Source organism: Brugia malayi, assembly GCF_000002995.4.
Source record: "Brugia malayi strain FR3 genome assembly, contig: Bm_v4_Chr4_scaffold_001, whole genome shotgun sequence".
NCBI classification, from domain to species: domain Eukaryota; kingdom Metazoa; phylum Nematoda; class Chromadorea; order Rhabditida; family Onchocercidae; genus Brugia; species Brugia malayi.
In genome coordinates, this window is record NW_025062478.1 from 12682393 (window position 1) to 12703763 (window position 21371).

Below are 21371 nucleotides of genomic sequence, written 5' to 3' on the forward strand. Positions count from 1 at the left end.
CAACAAATGAAAATTTGTATCACAATATACAATTTCCGACATTAGTTCTTTCTTTAAACAACGTTTACCTACAACTTCAAATTATTTCAGTTTTTATTTATAGCACCTCAAATAAAATTTGGTTAATATTTTCTTCTAACCAAATTTTATTTGCAACCTTCTAAGTTCATATTAGATAGTTTTTTATACTGTGATTTCAATTCACCAAATTTCATTTACAATGAAATGCTACTGAATTCATGCAAATAGCATCTAGAACAATATTGTTGATTTAATCTAGCAAAATTTTGAACAAATTTTAAGATGATAGCAACTTAGCGGCTTATTCTAGCTCTATATCGTTTTATGTTTTGCTAACTGCATAAAAATGTAATGTATAAAATGATATTGTAAAGGAATTAATACCATAACCAAAATCCATTTTTTTAAGATACGAATTTTTATTAAGCAAATTTGTACTACTATAATATACAAGCACGAATTGGTGACTCTACAGATGTGCAAACAGAAGCAAACAGAAATTAATATCACTACCAGGTTGCAAGCACAAAATGTAGGATTACCAAATTGTAAACAGGAATTGTACTATTGTCAGGTTGCAATCACGAATTGCACCACTATCATATTACAAAGATTGGAAATAAAAACTGATACCATGTTGCAATTAAGAATTGATCATCGTTACAGTAAAAATTTGAATTTAAGTAAGAATTTGACACCATTATTAAGTTACAAACAGGATAAAATTAGTAAATATAACTGAAAAGAACGAAAAAAGAAAAAAAAAGGACCATAAAAGTAATACTAACATCAACTTAATTTACTACTAATATAAAATGAAAAGATAAAAGCTAAAAAATTGTGACATGAAGCATTTATCCAAGGTGAGGTCCGAATGACGAATTTTAAGGAGTGATTAAAAACCAAACTTCAGTTCTGCATGTGGCTGATACGATGGGCAATTGTTAAATTGCAAAATGTTTGAGTTTTATTTCTCACTGTTTAAATATTATGAATTATATGCATTGTTGCTTTCATTTAAAAGAATTTTGTTACAGATTAATTTGGAAAAATTGGGATTAAAATTGGATTTTTTTTTTATTGGAGCAGTACTTCTGATTAGTTGTAGTTATATTTTATTTGCTATGTAGAAGGTGATACAATTGTGTAAAATAATATAAATTATGTAAGTGAATTAATAAAACTAGAGCTAGAATTGAGTTGCATGGATTGTGATTTTATGGATTTCAACAGGATAGATAATAACATTATTATCTTTTTTTTTATACCTATAAATTTGTTATTAAATTTTTTAATAACATAAATTTTTATATCTAACTTATATAAATATATAAACTGCTATGTACAAATGTATTATAAAAGAGCGAATTTTCTATTTAACTTTTATTTTTTATAATTTATAAATATGAAACAGATTTTTTTTTATTTTCACATTTTTGCTTCAGTACTTTTTTATCGAAAATTTCATTATTTTATATGAATATCATTTGAGTATAGTTGGGATTTCAGTAACAAATGATATATTCAATCTTTATGTTTTTGTGGAAATTTCATCTCTTTCATTCTATGCGTTAGTTTCAATTGGAAAGGATGAAAAAGCCCTCGCTGCAGCATTTGAATATCTGATTAGCGGAACAATAGATTTTTTTACATGGTATATCGGGTTTTTGTATTCCACGACATGGCTGAAAAAGTAGTTTTTAATGAAAAAACGGGTGGGAATATTTCACTGCACATTTCATAAAATTGTATGTAATAGGATGTGTCAGTTAATTTCAATTTTTTGGAATGGAAAAAAAAATTAGATAATGAGGGTAAATAGAATCACGGAATTTGCCCATAAGACAAGCGGACAAATGTAAGCATAATCGACGATGCGAAAAATCAACAGAAATCTCAGCGCAACGATTATTGGTATGCGGAAAAATTTTCAATTACGAAATTTAAACTTTCAAAAAATATATATTTCAATAAATGTATAGGACAAAACAAGTGAACATTTTGATATTTTAAACTATGCTAATCAATATAGATGATATTTTTACGAACTATGAAACATCATTCTTTAATATTAAACGAGACAGGTATTCTTAAAGTTCTTACTTTTATTTTTTGCCAATGTTATAACTGTTCATCTTTTATACTATATCGTTTTTCATGAATAGTATCATTAGTTATTTCTCCTTCATACTGAAGTGTTATGAGCATGCGATCATCTTTTTATCTAAATTAAAAAAAAAAATCGTTCTGTTTTTTTACTTTTAAACATATGAGTTTTTTCTTTGTGGTAGAATAGGAGAAGAAAGAAACTCTTTTGTTTCATCCCACTTTTTACTTATTAAATATGAATTTGGCTTCAAACATTTAATCATTGCTATTTTTTTAATATCAGTCATTTCAAACAATTATGCATTGCATTATTTACTTCTTTTTAATAGCGGTACCTTTTTTTTTGTTCATTTTTTAAGATAAATGATTGTAGCATTGTGATCATGTAATACTTCTTTCTCTTTCTATTCATAGTTAAATAATTTCAACTCCTCTGTTCTTATGTAAATGTCGTGGTTCTCCATTAATCACTGCATTTATTATTAATCATGATAAGTGGTTAATATTAGTTATTGGTTAAGGATTAATATGATAAATGATTGATATTAGTTATAGTTAAATGATAAATTTAAAATACTAATGTTATTGAATTTTTTAGCTTTAAAAGAGAATGATAAACAAATTGAAGTGACGAAACGAAAAGTCGATTAGAGAAGAAAAATATTGGTATTGATGGAAAAAGAAGGGAAGAAAATATTCTAATGTGAAATATGTTAAAAAAAAAAAAAAAAAAAAAACTAACAAGTTGATAAATGATGAAATAGTTTGAAATATGCAAAATATTTAAAGAGATGAAAGTGATCTACATGATCAAAAAAAAGAAAAAAACTCATTACTTTTCATCTTACTAGTGACTTCACATAGTCTTCAGATCTTTATGTATTCCAAGTTTTATCAATTAAATTCTTTTTTTTATTTTATCATTTAATTTTTAACTATTGGAATCGTTAAATAAAGAAAAAACGGCAAACCAATTTTAAAAAATTTTCATCATTTAACAAGTAAAATATCCATCTCCTTTCTTTTTTATTTTGTGTATTAAATGGAGAATTATATATGGCATGACAAAATTGCACAAATTGTTTAAATAACTAAATAAGTTTGTGAAATCATGCATTTCTACTGATTTTCAGTATGTAACATTTTTATGATAAAAGATTAAATGAATAGTGTTTCAAGATGATCATGTTTATAGCCTTTTTTTGATTTTATATTTTCTTGTTTTATTATCATTGGTTTTTTCAATTTGATGGAAAGAGATGGAAAAATATCAAATTTATTGCATATATTCGAATTTTTTAATCTTAATTTTATAATTGTTGTGTGCAAATTCTTTTTTTTGTTTTTTAAAAAAAAAAACGATGTATTATTGATATATTTTGAAGCTGTTTTTTTTTTTTTTTGCATATAAAATTAGTCTTACGATTGATAGCATTTGTCATTATTATCAATCCAATGATTATTTCTTTATATTAGTAATATCTTATTTCCATGGATAAATTAAATTATTAAAAATTAGACGTAAATGTTGTGATTGAATATTAAATTGTAATTGAATATATACTGAAGAACAGGTTTCATTTGTAGTTATAACGTTTTATCAATAATTTCTTGTCATATCCAATTATTCTCACTAATTTCAATAAAATATCCGAATGGAAAATCATTTGTTGTTTATTTTATTCACTTGAATATTTCAATTTTATATTTAATATAGTTGAGAGAATTCTTTTCTTTTCTTTTGTTTTATTTTATTCTTTTTTTTTTTTTTCATTTAATCCATTATAAATATTTGTTTAAGTGTTTTATTTGTTTGCATTAAATTATTTTTTCCAAATAGATTTATTATTAATCTTTTCTTCCTAACAGTTTAAATACTCCCTTCTTCAAATGTTAACCTTAACGTAGTAGTAAACAACACACACACACACACACACACACACACACACACACACACACACACACACACACACACACACACACACACACACACACACACACACACATAGGTAGAGATACAAACGTACACGTACGTATATGTATATATCATTGCAAATGAACTAAATCATAGATAAGCTTTATTATGCCAAATATAAAATATCAATGCTTCATGATATTGTATAATTGTTATCCTATTTTTTTTCTATTTCTTTATTTTTTGCAGTGAATGTTTCTAAACATTTAAAATAAATTGGTTATTTTGTCATCATTTATAAGTGTTTGGTTGCATGTTGCGAATAAATTATATTTATTCAATGTGCAGTAAAAAGAAAAGAAATTCCGACATGTGATCATAATAATATTGTCATTTGATCATCATTTAAAGGAAATGGTAGTAAGAATGAGAAACTGATTTCATACTAATGTTGTAAACATATTTGTATATATATATATATATATATATATATATGTATGTATGTAAAGTGTAAACACTATTTACACAGCATTTGGTTATTTTGTCGTCATCGTAAATGATTGGTTGCATGTTGCGAATACGAATTGCATTCTTTTATTTTCATCTCGTATCTGTTCTCATATATGATATTAGTTAATATATTGATTAGTTTTGATTTTTAATGCATTTGTTGAACACTTGATCTTCTGAACTTCTTGTGATGAATACTTTATTTTGCAAGATTATCTTTAATAATTTAATTTTTGTGGTTTTATTTTTTTGATTTATTGGATTTGATCATACATAGTAAATTGTAGTAATTGTAGCATAAAAATTTTGTGTTTAGTTTTCGAAGATACTCTTGCTAATACTGTTTGGTAAGTTCAAGAAATATGACAGATAGTTGCAGTACTAATATTAACCAAAATCTCATATGTTAAATATTATCATTATTAAAAATCATTTATTAAAGTTGATATTTTTTTTTCTTTTTTAATCAACTTTTCAATTTTCTATACTACCTTAATTACTTAATTAAATATTCATTTTAAGCAACTTTCATTTGTTAATGGAGAAATAAAAAAAGCAAAGGAAAAAACAAGATGGATGGTTAAGTGAGTGATCATTAATTGTGCAACAACTGCTACAATTTCAACAGTTTGAGGCAAAAGAAGAGGAAATGTGAGTGAAAAGAATGATCATAGATTCTATCTATTGAGGATGTGATACCTTCGTCTTCCGTCTCTCTAATTTGATCGACTCTACTTGTCCCATATATACCTTACTGGATCAACACAGGTGTTGTTTGTGTGTGTGTGTATGTGTGTGCATGTGTGTATGTGTGTGTGTATTGTATTAGTGAAAGGATGCTTTTGTCGTATGAATGTGTTAAAAACTGTTGAATATTTGAATATTAAATCAAATTACATGCATATTATCCAACACAATATATATATATATTCAGTGATTGGTAATAGTTTTTTTTAATTTTAATGATTAATATTAAATTTTAAAGTTTTTTTTTCCAATTCTACTAATTAGACTAACTTGTTGATTTTTATGGCATAAGTTTTATTTTTCTTTTTTAATGTCAAATTTGGCACTTTGATTAATGAAGTGATATTATTTGCCCTTTTTTTGTCTTTTTTAAGTGATTTTTTTTTATAAAAAGATTTACCATATTTAAATACTTCTTATTTGCAAGAAATCAATTTTAATTTACATTTTTTATATTTACATGAAAGTATATTTGATTATTGACAGTTAAAAAATGCATATTTATTTTATTAATCGATGAAATTTGATGATATTTTTATAATTTGCTTTGAAATTCTTCACCAATTTATATTTTACTCTTATTTTTAACTAAAAATAAAAGATATCATAGTCATACTTTGCATAAAGACTTTTGTATTTCTGCTTAATATTATTTAGAAAAAAGCATTATTGCATTCATTTTTATCCTCTTCTAATTGCAAATAATTTTTTCATGGAGAAAAAGATGATTATTTTAAATTGAAATTTTAAGATAAAATTTTAGTTTATTTTTGCATATTTTAATAATATTTAATTTATTACAATTTTTATCATATATAATCAATATATAATTATTTGCTTGTGAGTTTTCTCAAATTTCTTATTGACCTTTCATTGTATTATTGTAATATATCCCGAATCTATCATAGCTGCTAAATTTTGTAATGACCTTTTCTTCATTACTTCATTTTACAATTCATAACTTACCATTAACTGTTCAGTTCTCTCATTCCATCTTATCAAATCATATTTTTTCAAATCAACTTATCCATATTCTCAATGCTTAATTCATTAATTTGTCTCGAAATAATAATAATAATATTTTAATTTTTTAATATATATTCAACTTATTTATTTAATGTTTGATATTTTATTTCATATCATATTAGTTTCAAGTAAAGTCATTCCTTTGTAAATTAAATACGTTTTTCTCTGCTTATTAATTAAATTATTAATTAATTTGTTTGCCAAAAAAAAGCATCTATTAATTTCATTCTTTATCCACTAATTCCAAGAAATATTAATTATATTTTTTGGTTTTATCGTCCTTTTTCAAATAAATTTTCCCTGTTTACATCAATTAATAACCTAAATGAAGAGTAAAAAAGAAACGAAAAAAGAAATAGACTAATCTTAACAAAAGTTATTTCATTAATTGGAAAAATTCCTTGCTGATAAAAAAAGGTAACGCTAATAAGTTAATAGATAAAAATTAAAAAGTTAATTAGAGTAAATTAAGATGGAAAAAAGATAAGAATGGTTTAACAAAATGAAAAGTTTATACCAGTCCAAATTGAATAATTTACTTATTCTTTATTCTTCTGAAAAAATTACTACTTATCAATTAGACAATCAACTTTCAGCCATTTTATTTTATTTATTTATTATTAACTTATTTCTTTCTGCAATTCAATTTAGCTGCTGCATTATTAACAACATTTATTTTTCTCTTTATTTCGTGTTTTGTTCTTCTTTTTTTGCTTAGTAAAATAATTAATGGAAATTAAATCATTTATTTGTATGCATGAATATTATTTAATGCATATGTAAATTATTTATTTGTTAACTTTTTTTTTCCTGTGCAATATTTTGCACAGGAAAAAAAATGTGTAAATTAAACTTTGAAAAAACGAATTTCATTAAAATTCCAATTTTTCTTATTCATCACAGTCAGAGATTATTTTTTTCTTCTTTTCTTTTTTATTTTAAACAAAATTTGCTTGAATTGCATATTTTTATTTTTCTATTATTATTATTTACTTATTTATCAAAAATGCAAGTATTTATAAAAGTATTTCATTTTTTTTTCAGAAAATTAAATTGTAATATTTGTTTAACGATTTGAAAAAAACGATGAACACATTAGAGAAAGGAAAATGTTTCAAATGGCAGGTATATGTAATTTCTTTTTTTTAAAAAAAAAATCTGATGATAAACAAAAAAAATAAAAACCCGATTACATATTGTAATAGTTGTTAGTGCAAGTGTAAGCTAATTTTTATTCACATTTAAATTATTACTTAACAGTTTCTTAGCATAAATATGAAATTTTCAATTCATTTCTTTACATATCATTAATTTCTTCTATATTATTTATACATTACTATTTTACCTAATTTTTTTTCGTTTTGTTTCAGATGTCATCAGTGGTAGATAAAGTACGTCGCGGTGTAGCGAAAACAATACAAGCAGCTTCCGAAGGTGAAGCATTTGACACATTACCAGATTGTGATATTCTTGGGATAAGTAATCGATTTACGATTAAAATTTTACCTTCTGATGAGTGAGAAATTATCATATTTTATTTATTAATTGTAATATTTATATTTATTTTCTTTGCAAAAATTTTCAAAATTTTAAGTAATTTCAACAAATTTGCAAAAATTGTTAGAGCGAAAGAATAGTTGGAAATTTTTGAGCATAATTTTCTTTTTTTTTTTTCATTTATATATTTTTGTAACTAATAATATTTTTTTTATCACTGAGAATAAATAAGTTTATATATAAATAACAGATAATAATTATTTACAGTGCACTAGTAATTTTTCATATTTCATAAAAAAGATTTGTTAGCTTCAAAAATATAAAAATTTGAATAAGAATTAGCATTTTTGATTATACTGCTATCATTTATACATATTTGAATAACTTAAATTAATTAAATTATTTAATCGTTCATCTATAACAAATAATCTAAAGTTAATTTCAGTTCCATAGTTTCTTGTTTGTTATAATACAGAGAATCAAAATTGTAATTATGAAAAATTATATGACGGTTATATTTTTTTTTATTTCTTCGAAATTAAGTATAGAAAAGAAAGATATCAGCAGAAGCTTTCTTTTCCAGGTTAAAGCCTTCCGCATCCCGTTTCACACCGGTTCATCTTGTCGTTAAAGCCAAAAAAGGTAATCGTCAAATTGTTTATAACTGTGAAATGATCGCTGCGCAAGGAGTTGTAGTGAAAACATTACAAGGCAATACAGTAATGGAAATAAGACTTCCGGATAATTCTCAAAATTCCATGGGTAAAATTTTACATCCTGCTGGATCAACATTGTATAAGGTATGTACATATCTTGCATTTTGATTTATTCAAATTAACAATGTTAATAATTTAACGTCCAAAAAAATCTGTGCAAAAAAATGAAGCCCCTAAAATGAATTCTGAATGTGAGACATTAAAAAAAAATTTTTTTTTCAATTTTTACTTGAAGGAAAAAAAAAAAGAAAGGATTAATGAATATTTCTTGCTTTACAACATGCAAATTGTGTGTGTAAAGACTACAATATGTATATTTTTTGTTTAGGTTGAACAAGTAAAATGTCAATCATTTAGTCAAAGATATGTGATTTCAAAATTTGGTGAACCATTTCTGAATGTTGTTAATACACCAGTTACACAAGTAAATGATTTTAGTCTTTCATAACTGATAAAAAATTCGCTATTTTTTCTATCACTCAATTTTCTGAATTAAAATGAAGTATTGAATACATTGAAAGACAATAGTAGTCAATGATAATAATATCGATTGTTCAGAGAAGTATTCATTCATTGAGTAATAATTAATTAATCATTTCAATATTGCATGATCGATAATCAATTCGTTAAAATTTGTGGATTTTTTTCTTCAATAAACTGGATAAATCTGGATATAACATTTAGTATTAATTTGTATCAAAAATTAGATGTAAATATTTGTTTTTATTTCAATTGATTAAATGATGAAACGCCTGTCGCATTAAATATTTTTACATAGAGTGTTGACTGACCTTAAGAAAAATGTCATGCGGATAAATTAAATTGGACTAAATTTATAAGGTATATACAAGTAAACAAACTGTGTACCTGCATAATCTTAATGATATAATTTTTCTTTTTTTTTTAATTACAAGAAAATGTACAAACACTTCAGTTTTTATTCCAGATTTTTGGATCATTTAGTAGTATATTGCGATATTTCTACCTCATTAATGCTGATCAAGCACTGGAATTTTTCAATTTAAGCAATGAAAAGATTGGTTTTCTGAGGCCGTCGTACTTCTCAACAGCCAAATCTCTCATTATTAATTACAGGTTAAATTTGTATACTATATAATGAAATTTTGCAGGAAATTGAATAAGAATTCATTTTTTTTTATTAAGCAGAAGTGATACTTTTCGTTTACTGTTATTTAAATATATATTTATCTTTAGAATTGGAAAAAATAATAAATAAATATTCAAAAATGAATATTTATTCATTTTCTGTGACAAACTACTAAATAACATTAGCACTATGTGGATGACGGATATTCTTTTGTGATTTTCTGATTTATAAAAGTTAAACATGAAACGATCAATGCGAAGAGCAATCAGCCTTATATTTCCACATCAATTCATGTCAAATATAGAATTTGGCAGATTAAATTTATTTTTACTTCTTAAATTTCTGAAATTTTCGAGATGTAATCTGAAATTTGAGTGATAATTTTATTAATTTAAATTCTGAAAAAAGAAAACAATTATAATTTGCTGAAATTTCATTATTCTAGTGATCAAACAGCAGTTCAAGAACGAGCTACTATGCTAGGCGCAAGCATACTATTTCTAATTGTTGCTGTTCGACCGGAATATGGAATAATGCTGCAGAATACATTGCATTAACTAAAGTGAAACTGTCGATGTTTCTGGAAATTTATAAATTCGTTAATAAAATATTAATTAAATAAATGACAGTACTTAATAGCGAAACTTAGTGCTATTCATTTACGCATACCAGTTATTTTGCATCATATTAATTATTGCACTACATTATTAGCAACTATCAGTCCTTCGTCATCCATTTTCTTTTCTATTTCTTTAGCAATATCAGCTGATCGTAAAGATTGTCGGATCTATGCTTAAAGTAAAGAGCAAAAAAAAGTAGTAAAATTTATTTCGTCTTTTTCATTGAAATTTTTCCACTGAGTTATTTTTTATACTCAAATCTGAAGTAAACATCACCAGTAATTTCACAAATTTTCTTCAGCTTTTTATAAGCTTTTGCGCCATGATGTCAATCACTTCTTTTGCTGCGTTCTTTCTTTTAGGCTATAAACTCTTTAACATGTTAAAGAAACAATAAAATCTTTCACTTTTGCAAATTTAATTTTCACCACATAGAAAATGGGACAATTTAATTTAATTAATTACGAGTAGGCGATTAACCAATTTTGGCACTCACAACTGCATCATACAAAGAAATAAATCATAGAAGTTGGAATAAATAAAGTAATGAATTTGTGAAAAGATTAGAAGAGATGAAATATATGTCACGTTGTGATTTCGTGATAGGTGCAATTAATGATATCGCAACAACGAGAACATAAGAGATAGATTTAAAGAAATATATTGACTAATAAGATATAAATAATTAACAACAACAGAAATAGCAATGAGTGTGCATTTCTTCTTTTAAAGTGAAACACAAAGCGTAAGCTTTAATGGTTCTGCATGTGCAATTTCAAGCCGAGTTTACTTCTGAAACCCTTACTGCATACCGTACAACGGTACATAGGTCTATTCATGTCATGAGTCGCAATGTGAGTCTGCAAATTGCACTTTTTTAAAAAACTTTTCCCGCATATCGGACAACTGCACGGCTTTTCACCGGTATGGATCATCATATGTTCTTTCACATGCGCAGAGAGACTAAAATTCTTTCTGCATATTGAGCAACTATACGGCTTTTCACCAGTATGAGTCATTATATGTCTTTTCATATTATTGGACTGAGTGAAATTTTTTTTACATACCGAACAACTGTACGGCTTCTCACCGGTATGTGTCAACATATGAGTTTTTATATTCCAGAACTGAGTAAAATTCCTTTTGCATATCGAACAACTGTATGGCTTCTTACCGGTATGAATCAACATATGCATTTTCATATCCCCATACTGAGTGAAATTCTCTTTGCATATCGAACAACTATACGACTTCTCGCTAGTATGTGTCATCATATGTCTTTTCATATTCCCGAACTGAGTGAAATTTTTTTTACATATCGAACAACTGTACGGTTTCTCACCGGTATGAATCATCATATGTTTTTTCATATTCCCGAACTCAGCGAAATCCCTTTTGCATATCGAACAACTGTACGGCTTCTTACAGGTATGAGTCATCATATGGTCTTTTATCATTTCCTTCTGACATACATTACAGCGTTGTTTCTTTCTTGTGCTTTCTTTTTGCTTTGATAATTCCATTACTTCCATCATTGTTTCGATTGGAAGGAGCCGTTCAAGCAGTTTTATTCGTCCATCACTTTCTGTCTCCACTGATAATCCTTGGGATTCGCTCCCTTCCTTTTTTATTTTCGATATTGATAAATCCAACGATTCTGTTTGATCCGTTTGCGCTACCTTAAATTAATATGCAATTATCAATCTAACACTGTGCAAAATTTTAAATCTCCAAGGTATTACAGCGTTATGTAGTTTTTAAGTGGACTTACGGTAGTTTGAATATTGCTCAATTGGAGGAAGAAGAAGAAAAAATAGATCGAATACATGTCAATGATAATAATTTCTGTCCAATTCTAAAAAGTAATCAATTTTACTGGCTGCTGTTTGACAAAAGTGCAAGGGAGAAATTTGTCCAATTAAATGCTTTTTAAAATATATTCCATTATTTACAAATTTATCATCGAACCCCAAAATTCTTCTTATAACTCAAAACTCTAAAAAAAGGTAACATCTTTTATTAAAATAAATGAATGAAAATTGTGGAAAAGAGTTTGACAAAGGCCATCCAATCACTTCTGTTAGATACTGTTGGATGATTGTATCTATAGCATTTGCTTATTCAAATGGGAGTGGTAAACTACGTGTATTGATAAGTTATAACGTCCATGTATAACAATATAGATATACTAATAATAATAGAATATAAAATATTACGCATGTTTAATACAATAGCAATCACTGTTTAATCTTCTACATTGAATAATTTCATTTTAGTTGCTACATACATTGTTGGAAATAATTTATGCAAAACAGTTGTCATTTTTTTTTTACAATTTTATTTTATTTCGCTTCAATTTCTCCACATTTTCAAATCTATGGAATATTAGCGAAGTTGGATAACTACATTGCTACGTCTTTTGTAGTTGGAATGGAGAAAATTGAAGATGTTAAGGAAGAACTTACACAAATGAGAAAGGCTTGTTAAACAAATGTAAGTGAAGTAACCTTCGAGCATATTCCAATCAGATCGAACCGGTTCACAAAGCGGAGGCATCTACGGATTTTTTATTTTTATTAAATTCTAGAGAATTATTTACAATCAGTTTAATTTGATAAATATGCATAAATTATATCTTGTCACCATCCTTGTTTATAAGAAAAAAATTGAAGCCTGTCCTTTCTGTCCTACCTAAGTTTTACGGTTAGGAATTATAAATAGTTCCAGTTCGAGCTTTGTTGTGGTCATAGATACATAATCATAAGTAGTTACATAGCCACAGATGGCGAACCGATACCTTCTAGTTCAATATTTTAAGTGTTGCCAACCATACACTGATTAACAGTTATTGGACGGAACCAGTGTTTTTCATTATTGATTACTGCAAATAAATGATAAAACTTTACCACCTCTTTTTATTCTTTTTCAGTTTCACAATGCTTGGAATTTGAAAGATTAATAAATATTAGAAATCATCATTGGTACTTATTTGACAGCTACTTTCATCATATGATGTTGTGCACAATGACTGTAAGAAAATTTAATAAGCCTAGTTTAGCAAATTTAAAAAATAAGTTAATAATGAAGTGTAAGCAAAAGATTCGAAGGATTTAAATTTTTTTTCTTCTTAAATTTCTGAAATTTTTGAGGTGTAATCTGAAATTTGACTGATAATTTTGTTAATTTAAATTCTGAAAAAAGAAAACAATTATAATTTGCTGAAATTTCATTATTCTAGTGATCAAACAGCAGTTCAAGAACGAGCTACTATGCTAGGCGCAAGCATACTATTTCTAATTGTTGCTGTTCGACCGGAATATGGAATAATGCTGCAGAATACATTGCATTAACTAAAGTGAAACTGTCGATGTTTCTGGAAATTTATAAATTCGTTAATAAAATATTAATTAAATAAATGACAGTACTTAATAGCGAAACTTAGTGCTATTCATTTACGCATACCAGTTATTTTGCATCATATTAATTATTGCACTACATTATTAGCAACTATCAGTCCTTCGTCATCCATTTTCTTTTCTATTTCTTTAGCAATATCAGCTGATCGTAAAGATTGTCGGATCTATGCTTAAAGTAAAGAGCAAAAAAAAGTAGTAAAATTTATTTCGTCTTTTTCATTGAAATTTTTCCACTGAGTTATTTTTTATACTCAAATCTGAAGTAAACATCAGCAGTAATTTCACAAATTTTCTTCAGCTTTTTATAAGCTTTTGCGCCATGATGTCAATCACTTCTTTTGCTGCGTTCTTTCTTTTAGGCTATAAACTCTTTAACATGTTAAAGAAACAATAAAATCTTTCACTTTTGCAAATTTAATTTTCACTACATAGAAAATGAGACAATTTAATTTAATTAATTACGAGTAGGCGATTAACCAATTCTGAAAAATATTCAAATTTACTCGACAGCTATTTATAACAACATGACTGTTGCTCCATAATTAAGTAAAGAAGAAATTTCTTCAATTAAATGCTTTTCCAATGATATATATATATATCATTGGGAAAAAATATATATATAATGAAATCTCAAAAATTTTCTCATTATACCAAAATATGAAAAAAGTTGACACTCTAAATGAAAAAGAACTGACTGAATGAAATTTGTGGAAGGGGTTTACAGAAGTCACCCGATCACTCCCGGTTGGAGAATTGTATGTATAAATGCTCAATGCAAGTAGGAATGGCAAACTACGTGTGCTAATAAGTTAAATACGTGTAACAATATAGGTATAGTAATAATAGAGGAATATATAATAGTACGCATAATAACAATCATTGTTTAATTCTTTATATTGAATAGTTTGTTCTCAGTTGCTATATTGAATTGTATGAAAATTTATGCGAAATACTTGTGATATTTTTTGCATAATTTTATTTCATTTCGCTTCAATTTTTCCACATTTTCAAATCTTTGCAAAATTAGTCATATGGAAAACTGCATTGCTGCATCTCTTACAATTGGTACCTCTTAAAAGACAAATCTTCCATTATCAATTACAGGCGCAATTCGTCGATTTATAATGAAATTTTACAGGAAATTGAATAAGAATTCATTTTTCTATTAGGCAAGAGTAATATTTTTTGTTTGATATTGCATCCATATATATGTTTTGCTTCAGAAATGAATATTTGTTCATTTTTTGTGATAAAATGCTAAATAAATGACGGAACTTAGTGCTACTCATATGATTCTTTTACAGTATAGCATAATTTTGAATCGCATTATTACACTACAGTGGAGGTTTCTTATCTTTTTTCTGCATTGTAAGTTTCATAAACATTTGTAGCTCATATTGTTTGCATTAAAAAGCAGCTAAATTCTAACGTTAAGACTTAAAATAAGCCAATACTAAAAATAAATACTTCCTTTGCCTTTTTTCTGAATGGTTAAAAATTCAACCTACTTTCGTTATGATATCAAGTTGACTGTTAACCACAGATAGGATTTTCTCATGAGGCAGCTTATGATGAACATCCTTCAGATCTTTTGCATTTATTTAAAAGCTCTGCAAATTCTTGGTCAGATATACTGCCGACGAAAGTCTGAAGTTTTCTGCGCCAGTGATTAGGGAATCAATTACAACTCCTGTTCTGACAGTATTGTTTAAAAATCTTCTGTCCAGTCGAAACTTTTATTGATTTTTGATCAATTATTCAGTCACTCAGCAAAAAAAAATATCAGAACTTAAGATAGTTTTAGTCCAAAAATCTTTATTGCATACAGTAAAGTGGTAGGCCGATCTATTTATGTCATGATTAAAAATTAGCTAATGCTTTATTCATTGATGGATTTATTGTAAGGTTAGATTATCAAATATTTTTATTGAGTGGAATTTTGAATGCAAATAGAACAACTGAAACAGAATTTCGAATGTAAATTAACAAATGAAATGAACGGATAAATTTTCGTTGCGACATGATTCCTATGAAATGATATGTTGCGACTAAGAAGAATCTCTTCTATACCAAAAATTTATTTCCAACAATCGAGTGAGCACCTCAATTTAACAACAGCGATATTAATTTGCAAGTTTTCATGCATAGCATGCAAGGTTACTTGCTTGTTATGTATGTACCGCAAGGAAATTAATTTATTCTAACAAAAAATAAAAAAGTGGAAAAGATATGACACAATATAGATATAAAACAAAAAGGCATGATGAAACAGACAGCGAAAGATACTAATTGATATATAAGAATAGGTGACACAGAATTGACTGATAAAAAATATAAATAATCAACAAAACAGAAACAGTAATGTGTATTTCTTCTATTTAAAGTATAAAGTGCAAGCACTAATGCTTGAGCATGTGCGATTTCAAGCTCATTTTATTCGTGAAACTCTTACTGCATACAGTGCAGTGGTAGACAGGTCTATTCATGTCATGAGTTACCATGTGAGTCTGCAAATCCTGTTTTCGTGAGGAACATTTTCCGCATATCGGACAACTGTACGGCTTCTCACCGGTATGTGTCAACTTATGCATTTTCATATTACCGAACTGAGTGAAATTCTTTTTGCACATCGAACAACTGTAGGGCTTCTCACCGGTATGTGTCAACATATGCATTTTCATATTCCCGAACTGAGTGAAATTCCTTTTGCATATCGAACAACTGTACTGCTTTTTACCGGTATGAATCATCATATGTCTGTTCATATTCCCGAACTGAGTAAAATTCCTTTTGCATATCGAACAACTGTATGGCTTCGTACCGGTATGAGTCATCATATGTTTTTTCATACTCCCATACTGAGTGAAATTCTCTTTGCATATCGAACAACTATACGACTTCTTGATAGTATGCGTCCTCATATGTATTTTCATATTCCCGAACTGAGTGAAATCTTTTTTGCATATCGAACAACTGTACGGCTTCTTACCGGTGTGAATCATCATATGGTTTTTTATGTTTACCACTTCCTTCTGACATACATTACAGCGTTGTTTCTTTCTTGTGCTTTCTTTTTGCTTTGATAATTCCATTACTTCCATCATTGTTTCGATTGGAAGGAGCTGTTCAAGCAGTTTTATTCGTCCATCACTTTCTGTCTCCACTGATAATCCTTGGGATTCGCTCCCTTCCTTTTTTATTTTCGATATTGATAAATCCAACGATTCTGTTTGATCCGTTTGCGCTACCTTAAATTAATATGCAATTATCAATCTAACACTGTGCAAAATTTTAAATCTCCAAGGTATTACAGCGTTATGTAGTTTTTAAGTGGACTTACGGTAGTTTGAATATTGCTCAATTGGAGGAAGAAGAAGAAAAAATAGATCGAATACATGTCAATGATAATAATTTCTGTCCAATTCTAAAAAGTAATCAATTTTACTGGCTGCTGTTTGACAAAAGTGCAAGGGAGAAATTTGTCCAATTAAATGCTTTTTAAAATATATTCCATTATTTACAAATTTATCATCGAACCCCAAAATTCTTCTTATAACTCAAAACTCTAAAAAAAGGTAACATCTTTTATTAAAATAAATGAATGAAAATTGTGGAAAAGAGTTTGACAAAGGCCATCCAATCACTTCTGTTAGATACTGTTGGATGATTGTATCTATAGCATTTGCTTATTCAAATGGGAGTGGTAAACTACGTGTATTGATAAGTTATAACGTCCATGTATAACAATATAGATATACTAATAATAATAGAATATAAAATATTACGCATGTTTAATACAATAGCAATCACTGTTTAATCTTCTACATTGAATAATTTCATTTTAGTTGCTACATACATTGTTGGAAATAATTTATGCAAAACAGTTGTCATTTTTTTTTTACAATTTTATTTTATTTCGCTTCAATTTCTCCACATTTTCAAATCTATGGAATATTAGCGAAGTTGGATAACTACATTGCTACGTCTTTTGTAGTTGGAATGGAGAAAATTGAAGATGTTAAGGAAGAACTTACACAAATGAGAAAGGCTTGTTAAACAAATGTAAGTGAAGTAACCTTCGAGCATATTCCAATCAGATCGAACCGGTTCACAAAGCGGAGGCATCTACGGATTTTTTATTTTTATTAAATTCTAGAGAATTATTTACAATCAGTTTAATTTGATAAATATGCATAAATTATATCTTGTCACCATCCTTGTTTATAGGAAAAAAATTGAAGCCTGTCCTTTCTGTCCTACCTAAGTTTTACGGTTAGGAATTATAAATAGTTCCAGTTCGAGCTTTGTTGTGGTCATAGATACATAATCATAAGTAGTTACATAGCCACAGATGGCGAACCGATACCTTCTAGTTCAATATTTTAAGTGTTGCCAACCATACACTGATTAACAGTTATTGGACGGAACCAGTGTTTTTCATTATTGATTACTGCAAATAAATGATAAAACTTTACCACCTCTTTTTATTCTTTTTCAGTTTCACAATGCTTGGAATTTGAAAGATTAATAAATATTAGAAATCATCATTGGTACTTATTTGACAGCTACTTTCATCATATGATGTTGTGCACAATGACTGTAAGAAAATTTAATAAGCCTAGTTTAGCAAATTTAAAAAATAAGTTAATAATGAAGTGTAAGCAAAAGATTCGAAGGATTTAAATTTTTTTTCTTCTTAAATTTCTGAAATTTTTGAGGTGTAATCTGAAATTTGACTGATAATTTTGTTAATTTAAATTCTGAAAAAAGAAAACAATTATAATTTGCTGAAATTTCATTATTCTAGTGATCAAACAGCAGTTCAAGAACGAGCTACTATGCTAGGCGCAAGCATACTATTTCTAATTGTTGCTGTTCGACCGGAATATGGAATAATGCTGCAGAATACATTGCATTAACTAAAGTGAAACTGTCGATGTTTCTGGAAATTTATAAATTCGTTAATAAAATATTAATTAAATAAATGACAGTACTTAATAGCGAAACTTAGTGCTATTCATTTACGCATACCAGTTATTTTGCATCATATTAATTATTGCACTACATTATTAGCAACTATCAGTCCTTCGTCATCCATTTTCTTTTCTATTTCTTTAGCAATATCAGCTGATCGTAAAGATTGTCGGATCTATGCTTAAAGTAAAGAGCAAAAAAAAGTAGTAAAATTTATTTCGTCTTTTTCATTGAAATTTTTCCACTGAGTTATTTTTTATACTCAAATCTGAAGTAAACATCAGCAGTAATTTCACAAATTTTCTTCAGCTTTTTATAAGCTTTTGCGCCATGATGTCAATCACTTCTTTTGCTGCGTTCTTTCTTTTAGGCTATAAACTCTTTAACATGTTAAAGAAACAATAAAATCTTTCACTTTTGCAAATTTAATTTTCACTACATAGAAAATGAGACAATTTAATTTAATTAATTACGAGTAGGCGATTAACCAATTCTGAAAAATATTCAAATTTACTCGACAGCTATTTATAACAACATGACTGTTGCTCCATAATTAAGTAAAGAAGAAATTTCTTCAATTAAATGCTTTTCCAATGATATATATATATATCATTGGGAAAAAATATATATATAATGAAATCTCAAAAATTTTCTCATTATACCAAAATATGAAAAAAGTTGACACTCTAAATGAAAAAGAACTGACTGAATGAAATTTGTGGAAGGGGTTTACAGAAGTCACCCGATCACTCCCGGTTGGAGAATTGTATGTATAAATGCTCAATGCAAGTAGGAATGGCAAACTACGTGTGCTAATAAGTTAAATACGTGTAACAATATAGGTATAGTAATAATAGAGGAATATATAATAGTACGCATAATAACAATCATTGTTTAATTCTTTATATTGAATAGTTTGTTCTCAGTTGCTATATTGAATTGTATGAAAATTTATGCGAAATACTTGTGATATTTTTTGCATAATTTTATTTCATTTCGCTTCAATTTTTCCACATTTTCAAATCTTTGCAAAATTAGTCATATGGAAAACTGCATTGCTGCATCTCTTACAATTGGTACCTCTTAAAAGACAAATCTTCCATTATCAATTACAGGCGCAATTCGTCGATTTATAATGAAATTTTACAGGAAATTGAATAAGAATTCATTTTTCTATTAGGCAAGAGTAATATTTTTTGTTTGATATTGCATCCATATATATGTTTTGCTTCAGAAATGAATATTTGTTCATTTTTTGTGATAAAATGCTAAATAAATGACGGAACTTAGTGCTACTCATATGATTCTTTTACAGTATAGCATAATTTTGAATCGCATTATTACACTACAGTGGAGGTTTCTTATCTTTTTTCTGCATTGTAAGTTTCATAAACATTTGTAGCTCATATTGTTTGCATTAAAAAGCAGCTAAATTCTAACGTTAAGACTTAAAATAAGCCAATACTAAAAATAAATACTTCCTTTGCCTTTTTTCTGAATGGTTAAAAATTCAACCTACTTTCGTTATGATATCAAGTTGACTGTTAACCACAGATAGGATTTTCTCATGAGGCAGCTTATGATGAACATCCTTCAGATCTTTTGCATTTATTTAAAAGCTCTGCAAATTCTTGGTCAGATATACTGCCGACGAAAGTCTGAAGTTTTCTGCGCCAGTGATTAGGGAATCAATTACAACTCCTGTTCTGACAGTATTGTTTAAAAATCTTCTGTCCAGTCGAAACTTTTATTGATTTTTGATCAATTATTCAGTCACTCAGCAAAAAAAAATATCAGAACTTAAGATAGTTTTAGTCCAAAAATCTTTATTGCATACAGTAAAGTGGTAGGCCGATCTATTTATGTCATGATTAAAAATTAGCTAATGCTTTATTCATTGATGGATTTATTGTAAGGTTAGATTATCAAATATTTTTATTGAGTGGAATTTTGAATGCAAATAGAACAACTGAAACAGAATTTCGAATGTAAATTAACAAATGAAATGAACGGATAAATTTTCGTTGCGACATGATTCCTATGAAATGATATGTTGCGACTAAGAAGAATCTCTTCTATACCAAAAATTTATTTCCAACAATCGAGTGAGCACCTCAATTTAACAACAGCGATATTAATTTGCAAGTTTTCATGCATAGCATGCAAGGTTACTTGCTTGTTATGTATGTACCGCAAGGAAATTAATTTATTCTAACAAAAAATAAAAAAGTGGAAAAGATATGACACAATATAGATATAAAACAAAAAGGCATGATGAAACAGACAGCGAAAGATACTAATTGATATATAAGAATAGGTGACACAGAATTGACTGATAAAAAATATAAATAATCAACAAAACAGAAACAGTAATGTGTATTTCTTCTATTTAAAGTATAAAGTGCAAGCACTAATGCTTGAGCATGTGCGATTTCAAGCTCATTTTATTCGTGAAACTCTTACTGCATACAGTGCAGTGGTAGACAGGTCTATTCATGTCATGAGTTACCATGTGAGTCTGCAAATCCTGTTTTCGTGAGGAACATTTTCCGCATATCGGACAACTGTACGGCTTCTCACCGGTATGAGTCATCATATGTTCTTTCATATGTACAGGCTGAATAAAATTTTTTTTGCATATCGGACAACTGTACGGCTTCTCACCGGTATGAGTCATCATATGTTCTTTCATATGTACAAACTGAATAAAAT

The 21371-nt window shown here is 27.4% G+C and overlaps 2 protein-coding genes across 2 annotated transcripts; one reads left to right on the top strand and one right to left on the bottom strand.

Moving 5' to 3' along the window:
• Positions 1-7414: 7414 nt before the first annotated feature.
• Bm10277 (Uncharacterized protein) lies at positions 7415-10206 on the top strand (the record flags this gene model as incomplete). The annotated part of the gene is made up of 6 exons (XM_001896946.2): positions 7415-7453; positions 7699-7844; positions 8409-8625; positions 8870-8965; positions 9488-9636; positions 10095-10206. The coding sequence occupies 6 exons, from the start codon at positions 7415-7417 to the stop codon at positions 10204-10206; spliced, it is 759 nt and encodes a 252-aa protein (XP_001896981.2).
• An 815-nt stretch (positions 10207-11021) lies between these two features.
• Bm17840 (Uncharacterized protein) lies at positions 11022-21351 on the bottom strand (the record flags this gene model as incomplete). Its single annotated transcript, XM_043082563.1, has 5 exons — positions 11022-11129; positions 11337-11948; positions 16184-16375; positions 16709-16933; positions 21169-21351. The coding sequence occupies 5 exons, from the start codon at positions 21349-21351 to the stop codon at positions 11022-11024; spliced, it is 1320 nt and encodes a 439-aa protein (XP_042938497.1).
• Positions 21352-21371: the final 20 nt, after the last annotated feature.